The sequence below is a fragment of the Salminus brasiliensis genome, chromosome 20 (assembly GCF_030463535.1).
Source record: "Salminus brasiliensis chromosome 20, fSalBra1.hap2, whole genome shotgun sequence".
NCBI lineage: Eukaryota > Metazoa > Chordata > Actinopteri > Characiformes > Bryconidae > Salminus > Salminus brasiliensis.
Window position 1 is genome coordinate 17,398,803 of NC_132897.1, and position 25,558 is coordinate 17,424,360.

Below are 25,558 nucleotides of genomic sequence, written 5' to 3' on the forward strand. Positions count from 1 at the left end.
TAAAACAAAGTTAAAACACGCCATCGTCTCAATTATTTATAAAATCATAAAATGGTTTCAAATAATTAAGCATTGTTCTATTTTATTGATTTTGATTTGATGTGTGTTCCTTTGCTGCTATTGCAGCAGTCTTCACTACCAAAATGGGAAACGGCTCAGTCAAACTGAATCCCTTCATACATGTCAGCGGCTCAGCCAAATCCAAGATCAATGCCGAGTCAAGCGGCGGTCCTCAGATGCTCAGGATGAAGGTGGAGGAATTGGAGACCCAGCTGAGGAGGAAGGATGAGGAACTGAACGCCCAGCAAGTCCAGATCAAACAGCTGGAAGAGCAGCTGGCCCAGCAGAACCAAGCCATTGCTGACATTTCGGACGCTTTGAGGAACAAATGTTTCCAGCTCAGCAAGCTACAGGAAGCTCTGAAGAATCAGGGAGACCTGGAACTTCTGTCTTCACCTACTAAGGCCAAGTTCAGTCAGCGGCTCAGTGGCCTACTGCGAGAGACCCTGAACAAGAGAAAAGGAGCTAAAGCTGGAGTTTCTGCAGAACCTTCTTCCAGGACGTATGACTCAAGCAGCATGCCAAAGTTCTACTTCGAGAGTGCCCGAGTCTGGAAAGAGCCAAGGTTAGAACTTTCTTGATTGGGGGAACAAGTGGGAACAAGATAATTAAGTCATGGACACAACTTGGTCAAGTATGGTAACAAGATAGTTAGGTTGTGGCCACAACTTAGTAAAGCGTGGTAACAAGATAGTTAGGTCGTGGCCACGACTTAGTAAGGCATGTAACAAGATAATTAGGTTGTGGCCACAACTTAGTAAAGCATGGTAACAAGATAATTAAGTAATGACCATGTAGTTTTATTTATGTGGGATGACCTCAGCAGGGATCCGTAGAAAAATGTGTCTGAGGTCTGGTGAGTTTGCACAACATTTATGGGAAAGTGGGCTAACATGGACGACCGCTGTGTTCTCAGGCTTTTGTTCAGACTGCAGGTATCCCAAATTAGATGTGGTGAGATGACCGTTTGCATTATCAGATTAATCAGATCATATTTGTGTGTCTGGACATCCCAAATCTGTCTGCATGGGTTGCTGTGGTAACGGCATAGACGCTAATGAGCTGCTTTCATACATGGAAGCACAAGAGATCACGGCGGTCACTCTGGATCTGACGTGGTCGTTGTCTGTCACATTGCAAGTGACACAATTTGATTCATTTGAGCGTCCAGAGCATCCAGACTCAATCTAGATCTGCCACTAGGGTACTGGGGTACAGTACTGGGGTGGCCCTCTGCTTGTTCATGTGATGGATCATAACTGCCATATTTATTTGCAGGTGTATTTTATGATGGGGGAGTCGGAACAGGCGAACAGTATTAATAATTTTTGTTCATTTTGTTAAACCCATCTTTTAAAGATGCAGTCACTACTCACAACATACTGATCATGGACCTGAATGTCATAGCAACGGCCCATATTTATCCAACTTCTGGTATCAGTTAATGTTGAATTCATAGCTAATGATCAGTACTCTCAAATTCTTGATAGATGAGGCTCATTAATTGGGCTTTTAGTGATGTATTTTGTTTTTCTGGCACAGAATAAATGACAACATACATCTTTAACAAAAAAGGTTCTCAAAAACAGTAACACAGGGTCAAAAAAAAGAAGTAGGGTCTCCCAGGGCTTTATATCTGGACCTTGAATCCAGTTTCCAGTCGTGGGTTTTGCTCTCTTTGGAAGTTAAGGGAACAGTTAATGTAACTGATTGGCCACATAGTGTCACACCTATCAAAAATGACTAAGTCCAGGACTGTAAACAGGATTTAGGGTCCAGATTCGAAGTCCCCTGTACAACAGCCTCTCAGTTCATTGAGTGATGGAAAAACTTGCTTGACTGTAGACCGTGGCACTGGTGTTCCAGCATGTCCTAGTTCATGGCAGGTCTGTGCTTTGGTGGTTTGTGGGTTCTTCCTGACCTTCTGAACCAGTTTCCTCTCAGCTAAGACCTTGGCAAAGTGGCTACACCTTCCAATAACTTGTACTTATGTACAGATGTTAGAATTGACAATCATGTGATTAGCAGTTGATTAGGAATGGCTCCAAGAGACATTCCTGACCTCAATCTATTATCATCCTTCTCAGATCTGCACTGAGCTCCATGGCCATTGTAGTATGTGTTGGTCAAGAGAGATATATTGTACACTTTCTTTGCACAAGAAAAATGATCGAAACCCCAATACTGCCATGACCTTCATGTTCATGATCAATGTGAGCAGACCTCCGACCATAACTGTAGTTAAAAAAATGTAAGAAACAAAAGCTAACTGGCTTCCTTTGCCAGTAATAAAAAGACATATGGTATTAAATGGTCTCTAAACAACGTGACGAGTACAGTCCAATATGGTAACCGATGCCCAGAGTATAGCCTGTCCAAAAGGAGAAGAAGACACTGAGAGACACTCCTTTTGGACAGTCCTTACTTTTGGGCGTCTGGCTAACTGAAAATAATCTAAAATGTGCTCTGCCTCAGTGCTCAGAGCGCTACATCAGTCGTCATCTTTTATACATGCTTCATTAGGATGTGCCATTCAGATGATAATCTCCTAAAGGACCATGTTGAGGAAGCTCTCATTATATCAGGACGCTTATGTTCTGCTTCTAAAACACCAGTTGGAGATTCATTATCTATTCCCCTTGCCGGTAAAGACAAATGAACAACTGGTTCACTTGATAACTGAAGACCCAACTAATTAGCTTGTCTTGAATAATTTGAAAATTAAACAATCACCCCCCCCAAAAAATCACCATCCATTCAAAGGGCAATCATTTGCCCAGCTGTCTTAATTTGCTCAGATTTAAGGGCTCAGATTGAGAACAGTCATTTCAGATTTGTATTGCTTTGAAAATTCATGAAGCACAAGGGCTAACAATGAGACCTCAGTGTACCCAACTGCTGTAGTGATTTAACAGCATGTTCAGATTTCTCAAGACATTGCTTTTCAGCACTTGTGTGATGTAAAGCCTACAGCTGGTGGGTGATTATGACGAATGTGTGATCTGACAGTGTGAAGAAGCTCCTAACAGATGCCTTGAATAAGAACCGGTATCTGAAGAGGCTGGAAGGACAGCAGATCAAAGACATGGTGGAGTGCATGTATGAGCGAACCTACCAGCAGGGAGAGTTTGTCATCAAGCAAGGCGAGCCGGGGAACCACCTGTTTGTGCTGGCAGGTAGGAATCATCTAATATTCCATCAGATGTTTAAGAGCTGAGAATAGTTTTTTATGCTAGATTAAAGGAACAGATTTGGGCTAGATTTGAGAAAAAAATGACAGTTTAACACAATTTTTTTTAACACAACTTTTAAATGTTTGCCGGCTAACTCGTCCCACAGTTTTTCAAACCATATCCACATCCTGAGCAACCACTGAACCCATAGGAACCACTCTGAACAACACAGAAACCATCCACACAGGATGCCAAGTAGCCACTTAGCAACCACTTGAAACATCCTAGGAAAGCCTTCCAACCACCTAGCAACAGCTTAGAAACAGCATGGCAACCTCTTGGAGCAGCATAGTATCTGCATAGCAACCTCCCGGCACATCATAGAAAATACTTAGCAACCACTCTGAACAACCCTCCATCAACCACATGGGATACCATAGCAACTACTTAGCAACAGCATAGCAACCACTTGAAACATCCTTGCAAAGCCTTCCAACCACCTAGCAACTGCTTAGCAACAGCATAGCAACCAATTGGAGCAGCATAGCACCTGCATAGCAACCTCCTGGCACATCATGGCAAATGCCTAGTAACAGGTTAGAAACTTCCCTCCATCAACCACATGGGGTGCAGCATAGCAGCCACTAAGCAACCACATAGCAATCACCTGGAACATCATAGCAAAGCCTTACAACCACCCAGCAACACCCTAGCAGATACTTAGCAACAGCATGCTAACTCAATAGCATAGCAACCCCATAACAACATTCCATTCCATTCCATTCCATTACTGTAACTTCCATTACTTGTTTGGTGTTTTGCACTGGTGCTACAAAGCTAATGTAGCTAACATGTCTCTCTGACTGATGGCAGTCAGAGCATTGTTTGACTAGTCTTTTCAGTAATGGTCTTCTTGTATTTTACTCACAGATGGTAACCTAGATGTCTATCAGAACAACAGACTGCTCACATCCATCGCAGTCTGGACAACTTTTGGAGAATTAGCCATTTTATATAACTGTACCAGGACTGCGTCAGTCAAAGGTAAAGCCATTCATAGCATTTCCTGCTCATAAATAGACTCTAACTGTCTAATACAATGAAGAGAATACGTTATCAACGAAACATCCCCCTGTTTAAGAATATGAGGTCACACATGCTAAAAATTTTAAATGGCGAGGGAATAACCAGTACAGATCCAGTGAATTATGCAAATGCTCACCCCACTTCAGGTAGGACGGTGGAGAGCCATCATTTGTCCTGGACTCTGCTGTTCTGCTTAGATAACACCAGTTCACTGGTGTGTTATCTAAACACGGTGAGCTCAGACTTGGAGGGTATTTCACATTCAGACATCCAAACCCGCTGTTGCCCGCGGCCGTCAAACAAAGAATGAGAGGAAAGATTGGAACACCTTGTGGACTCCTGATTTCTTTGCTATGCGAAGCTTTTGGACCCATCAGCAACTTAGTTTGCTTTGGCCCAAAGCACTTTCTCAATCAAATGACCCTAATGATGTCAGATATTTACAAAAGGAACCTCTGAGCAGAATCCTGGTCAAGCACTGCAATATAAACTCTAAAAGAACACTGACCACATATGAACCTCCTGCCTTCTCAAACGGACCCATCAAGGCTATTTCATAATATTTTAGAGAACATATCTCATCACAATATTTCAGAACCAAAATCAAGCCCTAAATGTTTGTGGACACCTCGTCTAATAAATGCATTCAGTTACCTTAAGTTGCATCCATTGCTGAGAGAGATGTGTAAATGCGCGCACACACACTCTCTCTGAAGCAGATGAACACGACCCTACTGGCACCATGCCTAATGCCTGGCATGGACTATATGGCTAAAGGAAAACCCAACATTGAGATGTGGAATAGAGAAACTGATTGTGGTGCTCCATCAGATACTTTTGAGATTAGTGGGGGAGTTTGGGATGAGGTGGGGTGGTGATCATCCAACATCCTGGCCTCACTAATGCTCTTATTTCTGAATGCAATCAGAGCCTTCCCTGGACAGTAGCGACAGTTCAACTCTTCAATACCCTTGATTTCATAAGAAACAATGAACAAAACGATGAGCAGGTGTCCCAATACTTTTGTCCCAGCGTAGACCTGTTTGTCGTAGACCAGTTGTATCTGCAGAATGCCAACTATACAGGAGAAAGGAAAACCCTTCCTAACGTTTAATGTAAACGCCAATATAAAATATTTTATTTAAGGTAATTGTGGAGCATTTCTATTGGTCCATTTACCATGAAATTGTGACACCATATAATTTTTGTCAAATGTGAATAATGGCAAAAATGGAGATGTAGAAGTTTTTTTGTGTGTTTTGAACGCTGGTATGCTGGCCAACCAGCCTGAGCAGCTAATTGAGCAACAGCCCGACATAAACAAGCTAAAACCAGCATGGAATTCATGTTTCTTCAGTTGTTTACGTGCATTACGTACACTGTGTACTTGTAATCAGATAAAATGACAATAAAAGCCCCTTGACTTGACATATATTTAACGTTTAATAAAACACAATACACAACAGCTTCTGGTAGTCAGATATGGTCCAGACATCAAACCTATATTATCAGATATTCCAACATAATGACCGTAGAAGGTATTGGAGATGTTACTGTTCAGATGACAATAATACACCTTTTCCCAGCAAGCTCCCTGGCTTCTTCAATAAGAGATAAGAGAGGATTGTCAGACAGGCTCACTCCAAGCCGAGAAGAATAATACTCCTTTACTATGTGTAGTAACCTTTTTATTTTGAACACAGTTTATCAGTCCTGTTGGTTTCCCTTGATTTGACACGGCGCAATAAAATGTAACCACTTCCTAAGGACCCTATTAGAAGCAGCTGTTGTTTCCTGCTGCCTGGTTCACTGCAAGTTAATCTGGTCCCACGCAGCGAGGTGGAGGTCAAGCCCTGCAAGCACGCTGGCATTTCCCCTTACCTGCTGTTTTGTTGTGGTTGCAGCGGCCAGCAGTGTCAGGACCTGGGTCCTCGACCGAGAGGTCTTTCACAACATCATGCGAATGACCGCCGAGGCTCGGCATGAGCAGCACCGCAGCTTCCTCAGAAGGTGATCCAACCAACATATTGTTCCCAGCAATCCAGGCTTGCGTCAAGTAACAATACCTGCTGCCACGGCTATCAAAGGGAGATTTCCTCACCTATGACTAGATAAGCAAACAAGCAAAAGAAGCATACCTTTTAGACCAAGCTATGGAGATGGAGTCAAACTGGCCTAGAATCATGGCTCCTAAATGTGGCATTGGATAGTTTGCTAAGTGCTTTCCCTGCTCTAAACCACCTGTTTCAACTACTCAGTAAGGTGAGTTGAAGTGGGTGCGTTATAGCAGGTAAAAGTATAAACTGTGCTGGTACTCCAGGACCAGGATTAAGAGAACCTGGCCTAGACGTGTATGACCTTCCTGACATCTTGTTTACAATTTCGATCGAAAACATGAGTGGAACCCAGTGGAAGGATGCCGTTTGAGGGCTAAGCTAGTTATGCTAATAGGAAAAAAATAAATCATCGAGATAATCTAATTTGAGCTGAAACAAACACAAGTGTTTTTTATTATCCCCATACCACATATGTTCACCAAAAGATCTCCATTGTGCTCTAAAGTTGCCTGACAATCACTGATTGCTTCTCTGGCATTAAATTCCAACTTCTTTTCCTTTTTTTTTTTTTTAAATCCCAGCGTTTCACTTCTGGCCAATCTTCCAGAGGATAAACTGACGAAGATCGTTGACTGCTTGGAGGTGGTAAGTCAAGATCTTATCTCTTCATAGTTGATTTCATATCCTATTGAACACAAAGCCAGAAACTGTTCCACCCACCATCAATGATCCTTTTGTTAGACAGGGCAGATATTACGTCTGTCATCTCCTGGCTCGGTAGATTGTTATCATAATTATTTGACATTGTTGCTGTAATTATTTGACTAAGGCCAAGTAAAATGTTCCTGATTTGAAGGGTTGAGGGTGGAAGTCGGAGGGGGAGGTGTGGGGACTGTGATTTGTTAAAGATGTGCGTGACAGCCAATTCAAGCTGCTGACTGATTTATTCCATGGCTCTCTGAGGGGCCAAAGCGAGTTTTTCTAAAAGAGTGTGGGCTTTGTCAGCTTTGTGTCAAATAACCCTCCTCACATTCCCCACCTTCGGAAAAAACTTCAAGGACATTCCTCTCGATTGTCGGTCCCCGGGGTCGAATGGGAGAATTCTGTTATTCAATCATTCCGATGGAGTTGATTATATTCCCTCCCGAGGGGATGGGAAGCAGTGTAACTCAATAGTGGCACAGATGTTTCAGACTGCAAAATGCAGATAATGTGGAGCTCTATCATTAAACAGTGGGGATTGGAATGTGGCGAGGGAGTCTTAGAGTGGACAAATGTTTTGGAGTTCCTGCTGCAAAGAGGTCCAGGGCTCGCCTGGAGAACTTCTCCGATGAAACAAGAGCGGAGTCCAGCCAGGAGGATGCATGCTTGGGTTGTGGATGTACTGATAGGAATCATGCTTATCTTTTGAGAATGGCCAGAACTAATGAGGCTTTCTGCAGCTTTCAGGAATCTGCTCTGCAAAAAATTGTGAAAGATGTATATCATTGTTGGTGATATTAGATAGTTTGGTGATGTTGGTGAAGGAAAAAAGTCTTTAAACTGAAACACTGTACTTCCAAAAGAGATTCCCTGAACTGGTGTTCTTGATGATGGTGACGAAGACGTCTGACTAACATCACTCCGTCAAAGGACTGCCGAAGACGTCAGTCCAAAACCTCAAATGTTCAACTGGGTTGAGATCTGGTGACGGTGAAGGCCATAGTATATTATTAACATTATTCCATTAACATCAAAGCATTTAGTGACTCTTCTTGACCTGCGGATGGAGTGCTGTTATCCTCGAAGAGACTATTCCCATCAGAATAGAAATGTTAGATGATCATTGTCAGAATAACTTTGTATTGATTTGCAGTGACTCTTCCCTCTAAGGGGACAATTAGACTCAAATCATGCCAGGAAAAATCCCCTTCATAGCATGAGAGCACCACTGGACACCCCTCACTGTGGAGGTCAAGGATGTAGGCCTACTATAATACCCCTTTCGGTGTAGTTGTAGATGGACCTTTCTTCCTGACTCAGTCTGATCACATGCTGAATTGATGTTCTCAATCACCCAAGGAGCAGAAGCTCTTCTGTTTTTCCTTGCAATTTTTAATTCTTTGGAATTAGAAAGGCTACCCTTCATTCCCCACAAGTATCAACAAACCTTGGGCATCCATGATTGTGTCGCTGGTTCACCGGTTGTCCTTTCTTGGAGCACTTTTGGACTTTTGGAGACGCTCTAGCCATCAAAATTTGTCTCTTGTCAAAAGCATCTCTGATCATTTTGCTTGACCACTTTTCACAATAACACATCAACTTCAAGAACTGACTGTTCACTTGCTGCCTAATATAAATGCAAATCTCATATAGGCAGCTCTGTTGTAAGGCAAGGCCAGACACATTTATTTGTATAGCACCGTTCATACACAGTGGCAAAGTGTTGTACAGAAACATACAGAGACATTTTACATAAGTAACAAGAATAAATTACAATGAAATGCAAAGTAAAAAAAAACTTGGAATACATAATACACATACATCTGTATATCTGAATGACTTTATGCATTAAAAAAAATAAAATAAATTGAAATGAAGGTGTTCACAGGTGGTCTCCTATCACAGTACAGGCCAAGCCAAACCCTGCTTAACTTCTGAGATCAAAGAATGCAAGGTGTTCTCAGGGTAGTATGGCCGTAACTAGATAATCAATGTTATTGCCTTAATGTTATAATGTTGTTATTATTGTATATATTACTATTATTATTGTGCTATATTAATTGTTAGCTGTTTAATGGGTTCTTCTTATTCTCTGTATGTCATGGATTGCCACCCCCCAGACTTGACACTCCCCACCTATTCTTGTCCACTTTTCCAGTGGTATATCAGGTAGCTGTGTATTGAGTCTGGGTGTTTAGTTTAAGTGATCTCAAATGTGCAAAAATTGAGGAAATCAGTAGAGGACAAATGCCTGTTCACAACAATCTTCCATAAACCAAACCTTACCCCCTTACTTTTAAGTTAATATACCCGTGAACTACATGTTTGCAAACTCTATTAAGCTAGATGGCAGTCAGGGATAGATGTGGAGCTGACAACGTCCTATGGTACCTCTGTGTGAAGCACGACAGTCTTCCTGTAGTTTCCTTTGGGACTGTCTCTACAGGAACAGGTCAGCAGTGACTCAATGGGAAATCAATAACTAAATGAGATCTTTCTTGTATTTCCTCATTAGGAGTATTATGACAAAGGCGACTATGTCATCCGGGAGGGAGAGGAAGGAAACACGTTCTACATTATCGCCAGCGGAAAGGTAATATCTGCAGTGCACACATTTTTTCATCGAATTACAGACTTCCAGTTTACATCTCATCAGACTTCTCAAAACATCAACAGCTTCTACATAAACAAGACCATATCCAGAACTGTTGCTGATTTTACTGAACCTTTAATAAGTCATGCTTCAAACAGTGTTGTGATACTATTGACAGAATGTGATCTCATGAGGTAATGAAATGCAAAAGTTAACTTCGTAGTCAACGTGAACCAGATTGTCTTTTCTTTTTTTCAAATGACAAAGTTTGATGTAATATATAAACATGGTTTCAGAATGTACAGCTCATTCAATTGTGGTTGGAGGTTTACATGCACTTATCATGGACATGAATGTATAGGCTTTCAATGATGCTTCTCAACTGTGCTAAAGCAGAATTGGTAACAACATACAGCTTTAGTAGAAAAAATTAAAATAAATAAAATAAAAAGTTTTTCCATTTTGATCTAAAAATGTAAGTGATCAATATGAATAGCAATATCCCCATCTGATCCTGTGGATTGGGAACAGGGCTGATCCACACATGGATTTGCTAATTCGGTTCCAGTTCCAATTCAAGTTCCAATTCCATTTAACATACAATATTGCCCAGCTGGCAGCAGTGCGGGCGAGGATTTAGAGTCTGCAGTGTGGCCCTATTTTACAGTGGAACATGAAAACAGACCATGATTTCTGACCCTTTATAAAAGTATCACTGAAACGCTCTGTTTTACCAGCACACATTAATGCTAATGCTAATACACACACACACACACACTATGGAAACCCAATCACAGCACAACATTCATAAAAATGGGTAAAAAACATTTACAAAAATATAATTTTTTTAAAAGTTCCAAAATGTCTATGAACAATGCAGTGGTGTCTTAACTTCATGATTGACTACAGTAGGTAGCTTCTCTGTGTCTAGAGAAAAAGGGTTTGTTTGACAGCACTCACTTGAGTGACCAACACACAGTGCAATAGGAAAGTCCAAGAACCTCAGTGGTGTAGATTTACACAAATCAGTGTACACAAATCAAATATCTCTTGGAGCCATTTCCAAACAACTGCAGATTCCAAGATTGTCAGCTCAACTATTGTACGGAAGTACAGGTTATTGGGAGGTGTAGACAGACACTTTGCCAAAGTCTGAATGAACTGTCACCCTCCATCAAGAGGAAACTGGCTCAAATGGTCAGGAACAACCCAAGAACCACCAAGGCACAGTTAAGCAAGTTTTACACTGCCATGGATTGAGAGGCCGCCATCCAAAGAAAGTAGCCCCTGCTCCAAAGTCAATACCTTCAAGCTTCACGCTTCAAGTCTGAAGCTGACCACATCGATAAAGAAAATGCCAGCTTTCGATGAGACAAAGATTGAGTTGTTTGGTCACCACGACCAGACCAGGGGGATGGAGAGGGGGGTTTAAAGGTAAGGTACGGTCAACCCCAAGATCACTGTAACAACTGTTAAACATGGTGATGGTAGCATCACGCTGAAGGGGCTGTTTTGCTGTGGGTGGAACTGGTACATTGCACAAAGTGGTTGGAAGAATGAGGAAGGAGGACTACCTCAGAATTCTTAATTGTAATCTCATATTAGCTAGATGGGAGACACAATTAGGAGTTCCATGACATGATAAGCATGTACAAATTTGTGGCCACAGCTGTATATTGAAACTAAGCTGTAAAAACAGCTTATATTTTAGGCTACAGCAGTTTAGCTATGCCCTCTCTCACGATAAGGACTCAGCTCAGACTGCTTTCTGAATGAGGCACAGCGCAGGATAGCCTGTCCCTCATTTGCACATACCAGTCACAATAGACATAGTAAAATATAAACATACTAATGTCATTGTAGAATTATTATTAAACAGTATTTTAAAAAATGACACTAGACCTCTAAGGGTAATAATGGTAATGTCAGTTGAGGAACTAGTCCTGGCTCTTGTCTCTGTTTAGTAAAAGTTACAAAATGTATTATTCAGTATTTCTCTTTTAAATCCTGCTCCCCAGAAGCTGCTCCCCCATTGCTGAGACCAGCATCCCCAAACCAGGCCTAACCGTTCCAGTAAGACACACTACACTGGTCTGAAGGCTGTTGCTATGGGCACTTACCCTCAACGCCACTGACCCTCGCAGTGGCTGTATAGGAAACGCTTGTCCATTTCTGTGGGAGGTAGAGCGTGTTAAGATAAATCAGTAACTCGACACTGGAGGGGTTAAGAGACAGAGGCCTCCGCTGGGAAGTGACAGGAACCGTTTAGCATGAGCTATCCAGGCTCGGATCCCCCGCTGGGCCCCCACCGTCTCTGCAGCTCTAATTGGGAGGTGGGGGAGGACAGATGTTTTTTTCTGGGGGGGATTTAAGTGGCGGAAATGATGCTTCTCGTCAGCCTGTCGCCACCCTGTCCAAGACGGTGTGTTGGGAATAAGGCCATTAGTGTTAGCCACCGAAAAGCTGGCTATCAGGTCAAGAGGGTCAGCCATGGATCACTTAACAGGAGCAAGACGGAAGTGGATATCCCATCATGGGCAAAGCATAATAAATAATACACTATAAAAATTGAATGAACTATACAGTACTCTGCAAAAGTCAGAGACCATCCTTCATTTATTTCATTTCCAGACTGGGACGTTAAATACAAGTTCCTTATTGTTGAGGAGATGTTCTGAGGACATTAGACATAAGACATAGGAGATGCTAGTTCCCCAAAACTAGAGGGGAAAAAAGGATGAAAAGGTCCAGAGAAAATAAGACTTCTAATAACCATGAAAGACCTCACAAAAACTGTCCCCATTAGATAAGCAGCATGCTGTTGGTGCGAAAGGATGTGGAGCTGATCAAGCAGGCTTTACTGTTAAACGGAAACAGACAAAAATTTGCAAATCAACCTGCTAAGGCTGCTGCTGTTTTTCAAACAATTGATGGATCACCACAAAATCCAGGCTTCATCATCATTGAATGTGTTATGGGACCTTTTCTGCTGTGCATCATCCAAGGTCTCATTACACATTCAATGATGATGAAGCCTGGATTGTAGAAACACTGAAAGTGACACTTCTGAAAAGAATAGAAGGAGACCTTAAGATAAAGGTAAAGGGTGGACTTGTGTATTTAGCTGTTGTGGCTGTTATTTAGCTGTGAAGTTCCAATTCTGTTTACCCTAACTGGGCAACTCAACCGAGTGCACACACGCCTTTTCGAGTGTGAAATTTAAACATGTGATTTGATCTTTTTTTTACTTCAATTTTTCATGTAGCTTATAGGCATTACACCTGCTATTTAATGAGGGGAATAAGGTCAAACAGCTGATGTTTTTATTACAGTAATTCATAGTTTAAAAAGTCTGACTGTGCACATAAACATAATGCATGTTAATATATGTTGTTTAATATATGTTTTTATGATGCAAAAATATTTAGAACTAGTGGGTAAACAAATTAAGAGTGGTCTGTTGCACAGGAGAATAGTCTATAGATGACTGCACAGTGACGCATGTTTGTTGCTTTGGCTCTGTATTCTGGGTTTAAAATAATGTTATTAGACAATTCAATGTAATTTCAGACCAAATTACAGTGCCTCTGATTGGATTTGTTAATTTTATAGCCTCAGATTTACTTATAATCTGTTAGTCTTTGCCTGTGTCTCTCAACATGAAGACCATGTCTAGAACGTCAGACTCTTTGTAGCAGATCTAAAGGAGTAACAACACAAGGCAGGTCACGAAACACCATCCAATCATTGATTATGTCCTGAAAAAGATGCATGGACATTATTTCTTTTTATTTTATAATTCTTTACATTTTAAATCCGGTGATCCAGTGCATTGTGGTTACAAAGGCAAAACACCAGGAAACCATGTGTGCTTTTCATGTATAGGCTGTATATTCTTGCCTCACACTGGCAATGAATCCTATAGCTGCCACTCAGCTTTACTCTGGGAACCATTAAGATCGATGAACAACCATAAATGACAGACCTCCACTTACCATTTCTATTCTCCAATTATCATGACTGATTGTGTTCTGCCTAGATTAAAGTCACTCAAAGCACAAAGGACCATGAGGAGCCACAGGTCATCAATACCCTGCAGAAAGGAGATTACTTTGGGGAGAAGGCTCTGATTAGGTACCCATCTTCACACTTTTACAACAATTTTAACACTAATTTCATGTTAAATGTTATGGACATTGACAACAATCCACCAAGTACCTTTCAATCACGCCACACATTTTAGAATAACGTTTAAAAAGGCTTACTTCTATACTACAGTTACTTTCTTTTGGTAACATACATTATTATACATTAGTTGATAGAAAATTTGTGAATAAATTTCATTACTGATGTTAGAATGAGTAATTTAGAATTTAAAGTTATAATAATCACACACTTAGCTAATGTCCTACAGTCTGTGTTCAGATTTGGTCATTTGGGACTGGGCAACAGGGTTGACCAATCAATGGGATATGACAAAGTACTTAAAGTACTTATCTACAAACATTTAGTAGCGTTAGAACAAGTAATTTGTCCGGGAAAAGCCATGTTATGCCGATTTAATTTACAAACCTGGCTAGTGTGCCCCCCAAGTGGCTGGAATTCAGTTCTGTTGCTTCTGTGACTCCACCTCAGTTGTGATCTGTTACGTAAACAGGGGCAGGGAAAGGGAAGGACAAAACGCAGCCAATCATCACCTTCTGAGGGGAGGATTTTAACCCCCCCCCCCACACACACACACAGTACTACAATAACACAAAGTAATACAGTAGCATGTTGAGGTAGTACAGCAGGACCCTACGTTTGCGTTACCTAGGCATTATCATTTGCTTTTGCTTCTATTCTAAAAGTGGTGCTCTGTGTCAGTGACACTAGCTATATATTGATGTAGTCAGAAGAAAATAGTGATTTTTAATACTTGCTGTATTCTCATCACACACTGGAGATATGTACGGCATGACACAAAGGTATCGGTGGAATGTCTGGGCAGTCTGCGTTAATAAGCTAATCATTAAGGTGATGCATTTTTCCAGAAGAGCTCCAGTGAGATTTCAGCCAAATCTAAACACATTACATATGTTTACACGAGTTTCCCTTCTGCTTCTTTGCAGTGATGATGTCCGGTCAGCTAATATAATTGCAGATGAGGATGGTGTTGAATGTCTCGTCATTGACCGAGAGTAAGAACACACCCTTTCCCACTTTCAGCAGGACTCCATGCTATACATGATGAATTTTTGGGCTTTATTGATTTTCTTGCTATTGATCTTCATGTCTTTTCTCAGAACATTCACTCAGACTGTCGGCACCTTCGATGAACTTAAAAAATATCTTCAAGGCTATGTTGAAACTTTAGCCCGCGATGACAAGAAAAGAAATGCTAAGTGAGTGATTTTATTGTTTTGTGTTAAAATCTCTTTATACATATATTATAGTTTTGGCTCATTCATCATTACATTTTGGCACAATGTAAAGAACATGTACATATGTGTGTATGTATACACACATGCACACATTGACGTCAGAATCTTACTTAATCTTTCTTATGATTAATATTAGGATATGAGCCTATTATGACTATTTTATATGCATTTGCATACAACAAACTTTAGATATTGACAGGTTTACACGTATAACAAAAATATAACGGTATACAATTTTTTTAATATATACATATATATGTATGTGTGATTTTATATATATATATATATATATATATATATATATATATATATATATGTATATGTAATATGCATTTTCAAATAATTTAGCCTCTAGTGAGAAATAGTTCTGTTAAATATAAGGGTTTGGCTCAAAAAACAGGGAGACTTAGAAGGGTTAACTAGGAGTTATTTCAGTTCACCGCTTTCCATATAACTGTGTGTCACACTTGAACCATACATAGTGTTTTTTGCAGACGGTCGGGGAGTAACACTCCTCCCAGCTCACCCCTGTCCCTTGATCGGATACACCTCAGAGAGAAGGACTTTACATCCACTGTATCATTCAGTAACCTGGAGATCATTGCGACTCTTGGGATTGGAGGGTTCGGCAGGGTGGAACTGGTGAGCATTGCCACATCTGTGAGCAGTTGTGCTCAAAATATATTTAAATGAATTACAAGAAAATGTCTGAAAACTGTTTGCAGGATGAAATGTTGAATGTGTTTGTAGATTCTAAATATAAAAGGGTAGGTCGTGTTGATGTTCTCCACAGGTAAAAGTGAAGAATGAGAATGTGACCTTCGCTCTGAAGTGCATTAAGAAGCGTCATATTGTGGACAACAGACAGGAGGAGCACATTCACTCAGAGAGGAGAATCCTGAGTGAGACCAACTGTCCTTTCATTGTCAAGTAGGTTCAAGCACTGTTCACCCAAATGCTGGAGAATGCTGTCATGCAAAAACCTTATATCTATTTTGTCTGCAATCTGGCCGTTGTAATTTACATTCAGATCGCTGGTTTGATTCCCGGTCATGCTGCTAGCCATCGGCAGCCGAGGCCCTGAGAGAGCACAATTGGGCTTGCTCTCTCCAGGGTGGGTAGATGGCGCTCCCCCCCCAGCGCTTCACTGTGGTGCTGGCAGTCACTGGTGTCTGCAGGCTGGTGCGTTGGATATGCGTTGGGTATGCGGCGCTTCCCTCCAGGCGCATTGGTTGCCCAGTAATGTTGTATCGACAGTTCGAAGAATGGGTGGCTTTACTGGTGGGGGGGATTATGTACTACATCAATTCCTGATAAATGGACCAGTAGAAATTCTCCAAAAGTACTTTTTACATTGACTTCCATTAAACGTTAAGAAGGTTTTTCCTTTCCGTAAAGCTTCAATTTTGTATATACAAGATTTTTGTGGGACAGTGATGATATGCAAAGTGAGAAGTGAGAAGTTGAAGTAAAGATATGGACCAAAAAATGTTTTCACAAATGAATTTTGACTGCTTAACTTAGTTCTCCAAATATGATGGTGTGTGATATCTGAGCTGAATTGAGAAATGCTGTTAATATATTTGCATTGAGCAACAAGATTAAACAATAAACTGATCTAAGTATCCAAACTTGGTTGTAGTTCTCTAGTTTAACTGAGTATTCTTTCTTCTAGGATGTACCGCACATTTAAGGACAGTAAGTATGTGTACATGCTGCTGGAGGCATGTCTGGGAGGAGAGATCTGGAGTCTGCTGAGAGACCGGTTAGTGAACAGATCATGGTGTGCATGGTGTGAAGCAACAATGACTAATGGTCTGTATTTGTTAATTAAATCGAAGTAATTGAATGAGGCATGTAGAAACAGAAATGTTTAAAAATATCTTGTGATTTTAATATAATAATATTGATATAGTGAATTTAATCAGAGCATCGATATGGTGTCCCTTATCATTCTGTAGGAAAACTGGTACTCATTTACAATCAACTTTAATAATGAACAACTCTTAAAGGCAAACTTCCCTAATCTTCAGTGGAGGCTCAAGGCAGTTACCTGTTCTGCATATCGCTGGTGCCGGCCCTAAGACTAAAAACCTGTGAAACCGCAATGACCTGCATGAAGGCCCATACTTTCTCATTCATATATCTACTATAGGTTTTACCATATTTATCCAATAATTCATTGCACTTATAGAACAGCAAGTCTTGAAGATCTAACAACTAAATAAGCCCAGGGTCAAACGTTTAGAAAATACTTCAATCACTGATATTTTGTTACTGTTCTCCTAAAGTTTAGACGATTCATGTAGTACATTTATAATTTACTGCATCCTAAACTATATGATTTGAATAGACATCACAACTCTAGTGTATGTCGTTTTTTACAGCAGTATAAAACACTACTCAGCCCATCCTCAGTCCACGTCTGCTTGTTTTTAGGGGAAGTTTTGAAGAGAACACTGCCAAGTTCTGCGTGGGTTGTGTGACTGAAGCATTTGAATACCTCCACAACAAAGCAATCATCTACAGGGACCTAAAACCTGAGAACCTAATGCTGGACTCGGATGGTTATGTAAAACTGGTAAGCAGAGTTAATGCCTAGCTAGTTGCTGGAGTTTTGTTGACTTATGTCACCATAGTATGAGAGTGGTAGCATTCACTCTGGGTTGTCATCTGTCAGGTTGACTTTGGCTTTGCCAAAAAGATGAAGTGTGGCCAGAAGACGTGGACGTTCTGTGGAACTCCGGAGTATGTTGCACCAGAGATCATTCTCAATAAAGGTCATGGTCTCAGTGTGGACTTCTGGGCACTGGGAATCTTGATCTTTGAGCTTTTGACTGGAAGGTTGGTATTAGCCCTGTAAAGCATTCGTTTGGTGCGAAATTTAATTTAGACAATTTCAGTCAGGCTGCGTTTAGTGTCAAAACATGCATTTCGTAAGATTGTCTGAGGAGAGATAAAGCATCCCTCTTTATCTTTATGAATGACTGCTGATAGTCACTGCAGATGACTGCAGTATAGATCAAACAGGAATTGCACTAAAATTCTCTATCTATAAATACATATTTACATTATGCAGCACACTGATATAGTGTCTTCTGAACGAGGAAAAAAATATGAACCCGCTATTTTAAAGTGGGATTTCCCTAACCCTAACAATTGTTTTTAGCGTTTTTAACTTCTGGAACAATTGCTGGCATAAAAAATGCTTACTATGCTGAAGAAAATTCACTAAATTGTTGCGCAAGGCTACAATTTCTCTGCATCAAAAAACTGGGATTACAGACAAACCTACTTATGTTTACATCTTCTACAGTCCTCCCTTCACTGGGTCAGACCAGATGATGACCTATACGTTCATCCTGAAAGGCATGGAAAAGATGGACTTCCCAAAGAAGATTACCAAGAGGCCAGGGGATCTTATTCGAAAGCTCTGCAAGTATGAACCAAACGTATTAACTTAAAAACTGGCAGTTCAGAGATTCAGAAGAACATTTTTCCTTACTGTGAAAAATAAGGGTCGGACAGGTGATTTATGTTAGCACACACGTTTGTTTTCTTCTGTCTTTCAAAGACAAAACCCTTCGGAGAGACTTGGGAATATGAAGAATGGAATTACAGACATCAAGAAGCACAGGTGAGACAAACATGCACATAGCTGTTAGCGGTTGGGCTTCATTATACAGCCATTAAACAATAGTCCGATCCAACAATAAACCGATCCAACAAGACATTCGTTTTGACTAGTTTTGCACCCTGTAGCTCCCGTGCAAACCTAAAGAAGCAAACTTTAGAAACCTGACATGTTTTGGCTAATAGACACTATTCCCCTAAAGAGTCCAGGTCTGAGCTCATTTTAGTTTTTATCAGAGTTTGCCAAAGCTGAGTCTGGTGCTGATTTGCAGCTACTCTAAGCTTTATTGATTTATTAAACAATGCAAAAAAGTTGAACTTGCTTAGATACCAAGGACAAAGTTAGCTCCCTGGACAAAAAAATCTGTCACCTTATAGGTTTAAGGATGGTAGAAACTTCAGGCGATTGCAGATGTTGTGGCACAAGATGATCAGGATTTGAAGATCTGTGGGGTGTGATTGAGAATAGGGGGTACAGTGCAGTATATGTTTGTTAGATGTGTGGAAATGGGTCTCAAATTAGATGTTTATGATTAGCAAAATGGACTGATTGCACAAGAAAGTAGCTGAATTTGCAGGTATATTGAAGTGTGCGATGATACGGATCTACCAGCCGTGGCAAGAATTCCAGTCTAAAGGAAATGCTTGTCAGAACTGTGTCCGAAAGACATGACTGATGTACAGGGACTGCCGGTGGGTTTCACACCTTGTGAATGAAAATCGTTTTTGCTCCCAGATAAGAAATGCTTTCAGATGTCAACACAATTTGTCACTGCTTGTAGGTCAATCTGCAGATTCAGCTAAATTTCCCCACTGCGGGACTAATAAAGGATTATCTTATCTTATAAAGGATTATCTTAGCTACTTCCTTCACACTGTGGCCTTTGGGGCAACCGAATGCAGTCACTCCCTTTTGCTAAGCATTAACATCTGCTTTGCAACCCATTTTCCACACATTCAACAAGACGATTCCATGCACTGTACCCCCTCTTCTCAGTCTATAAATCCCATCACATGCCCCGAAGGTATTAATAGCCCGATCATCCTTGTGCAGTGCCATCGGCAGGAGCCTGAAGTCATAATCTTTCTAAACAAAAAGTCATTTTGCATGTTTAAGGTGCTTATGTAAGTTAAAAATAATGTATAATATGTAGTTGTGAATTAATTCTTCTTTTATGCCTAAAATATTTAATTTGTTAATGCAGTAACTTTTAATTATGCTTTGTTACAGTTGGCCATGTGTACCATGTGAACGTTTCACAAGAACTTTTCACAAGTAGTTAATGGTATATTTTTGTGTTTGACATATTTTTCAACTGCCACGTTTGTTGTGACTTGTTGATAATGGTAGATTTAGATTTTAACTTTTCTTTTTTGTTTGGATTTGGCACTCAATTGTATTTTACAGTTTATATAAAAAGATCTACACAACCCTGTAAAAATAGCATTTTTGTGCAATGTAAAAATTTAAACCAAGATAAATATATCGGAGCTTTTTCCACATTTAATGGAAAATTGCAGTTTATGAAATAAAGTGGAAAAACATCAAACTTTTTAGAGTAAAATGCTTTGATTTGATAACACCAAAGAATTTCAATTGGATTCAGACCTAGGACAAAACCTTGATATTTTGGTGGAGCCATTCCTTTGTCGATTTGGGTCAGGTCATTGTTTTACTGAAAGATTCCTCATCATCTTTTATCTGAAAATCTGAAGGTTTTGCACCTAAACCAACTGATGTTCATGTTTCCCTCCACCTTGATTAAAGCCCCAGTTTCAGCTGAAGCATGGTTTGATGTGTTATGGTGTGTGCTAGATATACTTTTTGGAATTACGGCCAAAACATTCATCCATGTTCTCATCAGACCATGACACAATGTTGCCGTTTGTCTCTTGGCAGCTGCTCTGATCATTTTTTTTCTTGTCTTCTCATCAGTTTTGGAGAAAATGACAACTGTTCTTGGTCACTGTCACTGTTGTGCTATACTTTCTCCACCTGTTGATGATGTTGTGATGTGTTCACTGGTAGATCTACTGCCTTAGAAATCCTTTAATGAACTCCTTTTAATCTATAACTAACAATAAGATCCCTATGCTGCATTGTAAGCATTGTAACCTCCCATGTCTTCGCCCCAGTCCTGCCTTGTCATTAGTGTTCCCACCTGTGTGTAGTTTGTTTCCACTCCTGTCCCACATGTTTTTTGTCTGTGCTCAATGTATTGTTTGTTTGTTTTGTTGTTTGCATGTTTTCAATGTTTTATTTTTGTTTTGTTTTGATCTAAAAGTTTTTTTTTTATTATTTAAACAAAGTCTCCAACTTTGACTTAGTCCAGCCAACATGCTCATGTGGGGCTCACATGGGTGGAATGTGGGCTAGGTGGGTTCCAGGAGTGACCCTGGTGGGCATTCAGTACATATTTGGGGCCCAACATTTCCCAGTTGGGCTACGCACCTGGTTACTGCTCTTGAGGGCATTTTGAAAGACCATTGGAAACTAAAGATTCATAAAATTTGGTTAAATGTCTTTCTAAGCCTTTACTGACTTTGCTTGCAGTCCATGTATTGAGACCTTCAGCCAACTTTGACTAAGGATGGCAATTCCTTTTTTACTTCAATAACTAAAATGTTTTTAGTTGGGTTTTTTCAAAAACAGCTAAAATATCAGAAATATTTTGGATGGCCATTGACTTTCATAGCATGCTCCTGACAAGCTCACTTGATTTTACCGGTTTGGCCGTACATTGTTCACTGGGAAAGCTGTTCCTCACTACAGTACATAAGCAGTTCAATAAAGAGCAGAGGTTAGAATATGGATTCATAAATGGTACACTGGATAATCCTTTTACCTTTTGATTATCGTTGATTCATTACTACAGAGCCTCCCGTTTGAGCTTATGGACAACAGGACAGAACAACCACCCTGTGACCTCAAGGTGCTGCATTGAGAATGCCTATAATCAAATTGGTGAATCGAGCTGAGCAGATGGATCTTAATCTCTGTGGCCTGGTGGACAGTCCTGGGCTTTGATGTAATTTGCAGTATCCAGCCTCAGGCCTAGCGGATAGTTTGGTAACAGTGGAGAGAAACGTCAAACCGCTAACAGAATTCTTGTTCTCTCAGACAAACCCTCACATTTAAATATCATTATACAAGACTGTTGATTTCTGCATAATAGCACAACACTGTGGAGGCAGTGCCAAGTGTCTAATGTCACGTTGAGGGCCCGCTGTGGAATGAAATATGAATAAAAGTGGAATTAACATATGCAGCATTGAACAACCAGCAACTGATTCCCAATCACTGTTCTTTTCTGTTGTTTAGGTGGTTCACTGGCTTCAGCTGGAGCGGCCTGAAGGCTAGAACTTTGACCTCCCCTCTGAAAAGAGAGGTAAGAACAGTAAGGATTTTCTGATTGGAGGGCAATAGTTCAAGATTTGTTGTCAATATGTATCGTTTTCGCAAACTGCTAGAGCCTCTTTACTCAGGCCATTTCATATAAATCATATCCGTTTAGTGCCTAAAGATGAAGCCACTTAACTGAAAGGCAACAGTCGTACGACTACATGGGCCTTTCATGGCATGACATGGAATGGAATAAGCCTTTCTAAATCTTTATGGAAGTGTGTTTCAGTTGCCATAGATGGCTTTTTGTAGATGTGATGAAGCCATTTTAGCACGGATCTTCAGCAGAGTGTTACCAGAACACATTTCATTGGTATACATTCAGGAAAACGCATCCAAAATTACCGGATAGTTAACATAGTTCCTTTAGGGGGAGAATAAAGATTATGTAGATACCGTGCAGTGGAAAAAATAAAACCTGAATTTGTGCATATTTCAACAATGAACTGCATTACACCTTAACCCAAAACCTCACGACAATGTAACTCAATGTAAATTGAATGTAAAAAGATACCCAGTACCCAATCCATTATTGGGTGATTTCCCTCTTCTTTTTTCACTAGGCTTTGGGAAAAGACTTTGACTAGGCCATTCCAAACGTTTACATTTCTTATTTTTTAGCCACTGGAAGGTAGACTTGCTTGTGTACTATAGATCATTTTGTTGTTCCATGACTCAATTGCTTTTCAGCTTCAGATCATGGACAAAGCTGGCTGTGAACTGAAGCACTGATTCTAATAATCTCTTCATTTGAAATGCATGGTATTAAACATATTTTCACTTCTGAAGATTACATAATTAATACCTAACAGACTAAATACATTAAAGATGTGTAAAAGTTTCTACCAGACAAACTACTACAGCCCACTCTAAAATCATTTGAGACGTATACTAATTTGAAAAACATGCACAAATTTTAAAAATCTGTACTTTTCTTCAGACTGGATCCTCATAGACTTAATACTTGTGTCTTCTGTCAGTGAAGGGCTCAACGTCATCACGTAAAATTCACAATGCCACAGGGTTGCTAGTCCATAAAAAGCACTAATGTAAGGGCATTTCAGCTAGACCTGTAACATAAGTTTGTGTATTCAATTCTAGAGGAATAGTACTTTCCATACTACAGCTTTCAGTGCTGTTTGCTAGCTCAGACAATGCTTTCAGCTTATGATGATTTGGAAGAAGACTATAAGAGAGGGGGTAGATCTTTAAGGGGTTCGGGTGGCTTCTGCTTTGTGGTAGGATGCTAGTTCCCCTTCTGATAAGTGGAGCCAGGAATGATAGAAGACAGGGTCAAGAGGGAGGAGACGGGGACTTCGTACTTTTATATGGTTATTTAAAGCAACATTATGTAGCATGTTTAATCCTAAAATAGCAACTTCAAAATCAATGTAAAGCTCCACTGATGGCACCTCTAATGTTGCCAGTCTGAACACTGCTTACTGCAGTACGTAACACTGGAGGAACAGGCAGGATAACGCTTGTGTCCTATTTGTGTAAATCCACGAGCCTCTTTCACTTTTAGTGACCTCTCAGCTTGTCCAGAAATGGGTGTCCTTTAGATGTTGCTCAGTGCTCAAATTACACTTCCGAACTGCATATTGCTTCTTTAAATAAGCTTGACAAGTGGTGCATTGACAAAAATGAAGTAGAATAAAAATTTTGAATAAAAAGAATAAAAAAGTAGACATTAACTAAGTAGTAAAACTGCTGATATATTTATGTGTTTAATCCTATAAACATTTGCAGCCAGTTTTGAAGACACAAAGCACTTCTACATCTACTTTGTTCTCTGAAGGCTAATCAAACCTTTTCTACAGTTCAGATCCAAGCTAGATAAACACAGCACTGTGTCCCTGTGGGCTTTCTCTGCAGTGCAGTTGTAACGCTTATGGTTCTGCTAATCTGGAGCGCAGAAGAGATTTATATTGGGTGTTACAGTCAGCTCAGCTGTGTCTCCAATATCGCAAACCCTCTCCTAAAGCAGTCTGTGGATACCAATCTGCCCTGTCTTGCGTTCACATTTCCTGTTTTTACAGTCCGATACTTGTCCGGTCAGACAAATGTAACGGTGTTCCAAGGGAATTGCTAATTTTCCATTCTTGCCCTTTTTTAAAAAGGTGAAAGGGCCTACAGACCACAGCTATTTTGACAACTACCCACCTGAAGACGAGATCCCTCCTGATGAGATTTCTGGTTGGGACATGGACTTCTAACAGCCTTTCCATCTCCTCCCCTAACTTACTCCTCCAGCGTCCTTCTTCTCCAACCATGATGTCATTAGAATCACAATGTATGCCACAAAGGTTCTTTCACAAAGCACAGCCTTCACAGCAAGCCATGTTTATGGTGGAGTAGGTGGTGCAGTGGTGGAGGCCAAGCCTACTGGGAATGTGGCATTTGAAAGAAGCGGCTCAGTGTTGTTTCAGTGATGTCAGTAGCCCTGTTAAGTTGTGGTTCACATGATAAGATGATGACATTAGTGTTATTGGGTTTTGTCCATCTTTTTTTTTTTTTGTGGAGACACCGTCCCAGGTTCTCCTGGGAGCTTTCCCCAAGGGTCCTCCTTGTGTTTGAGTTATGAGCTGTGGGCAGCACAGCGAATCCTGTGAAACCAGAGGTAATATTTACCTTTTGACGGGGCGAAAAACTGTGGACAAGCAAGAAGGTGAGGTGTTTGGTTTTGGAAGCCACCGTTAGCAAACTGTTGAACTCTTGAACGCAATAATAACCGCCTGTGGGTGTGAATACTAGTGATGTGGCTTCAAAAGGCAGACCACAGAAGATGAGTACGGCTGCAGTTTTCTGTAATTCAAGCGGAGTTCAAGTTTGTAAAGTGTGTATATTTAGAAATGTGCTTACTGAGAAACAGTGTGACTTTCTGGAGCCTGCAAAATGCTTTTCTCAGTTGCTTATTGTTTCTTCACTTGAGCCAAAGATGTGTTTTAGCCAGGATCTGTAAATGTTCTTACTTGAGCTGCAAGTTGTTTTTTTATTATTATTTATTAAAATAATATTGTAAGATGCTACTGAAGTATTGACTTATATGCAAAAGGTTTGGTGCCCAAATGTTTTGTTGACTTTCTAAGTAAAAAAAAAAAAGAGAGAGACCACAGTTAAGCCAATTCTAAAGCCCAGTTACTGTTATTCTTTTTGCTTAATTGCTTAATTTAATATTTTAGGTGAAAAAATAGATAGTTGAAATAGAAATATTGTAATTTTGTCAACTTAGAAAATAAACAAAACATATTAATCGTGTCCAAATCTTTGCATTTGACTGTATTTTTGATAGACACAAAACTATTGAGGAAAAAATGCTTTGTGAAATATTTGCCCTTGTTTCTAGTATAAATGTGTGTACAGTGGGGATTGTAAATAAAATTAGAGATCGAAAGTCAACTATCATTGCGTGGAGACAGTATTGATGG

The 25,558-nt window shown here is 40.2% G+C and overlaps 1 protein-coding gene across 1 annotated transcript; it reads left to right on the top strand.

Annotated features, from left to right (window-relative positions):
• Positions 1 to 136: 136 nt before the first annotated feature.
• Positions 137 to 25,055, top strand: prkg2 (protein kinase cGMP-dependent 2). The gene is made up of 18 exons (XM_072665055.1): positions 137 to 625; positions 3,070 to 3,236; positions 4,164 to 4,277; positions 6,224 to 6,329; positions 6,958 to 7,021; positions 9,594 to 9,671; positions 13,711 to 13,805; positions 14,783 to 14,851; positions 14,957 to 15,055; positions 15,589 to 15,736; positions 15,888 to 16,024; positions 16,770 to 16,859; positions 17,534 to 17,675; positions 17,775 to 17,938; positions 18,411 to 18,533; positions 18,669 to 18,731; positions 22,050 to 22,116; positions 24,251 to 25,055. The coding sequence occupies exons 1-18, from the start codon at positions 144 to 146 to the stop codon at positions 24,344 to 24,346; spliced, it is 2,304 nt and encodes a 767-aa protein (XP_072521156.1). The 5' UTR covers positions 137 to 143; the 3' UTR covers positions 24,347 to 25,055.
• The last annotated feature ends 503 nt before the right edge of the window (positions 25,056 to 25,558 follow it).

Bases quoted from the DNA above. Each gene is read 5' to 3' on its own strand.
- prkg2 (XM_072665055.1), top strand. From the start codon at position 144: ATGGGAAACGGCTCAGTCAAACTGAATCCCTTCATACATGTCAGCGGC. The intron at 626-3,069 runs GTTAGAACTTTC...GTGATCTGACAG, and splicing joins CGAGTCTGGAAAGAGCCAAG to TGTGAAGAAGCTCCTAACAG. The intron at 18,732-22,049 runs GTGAGACAAACA...TCTGTTGTTTAG, and splicing joins ACAGACATCAAGAAGCACAG to GTGGTTCACTGGCTTCAGCT.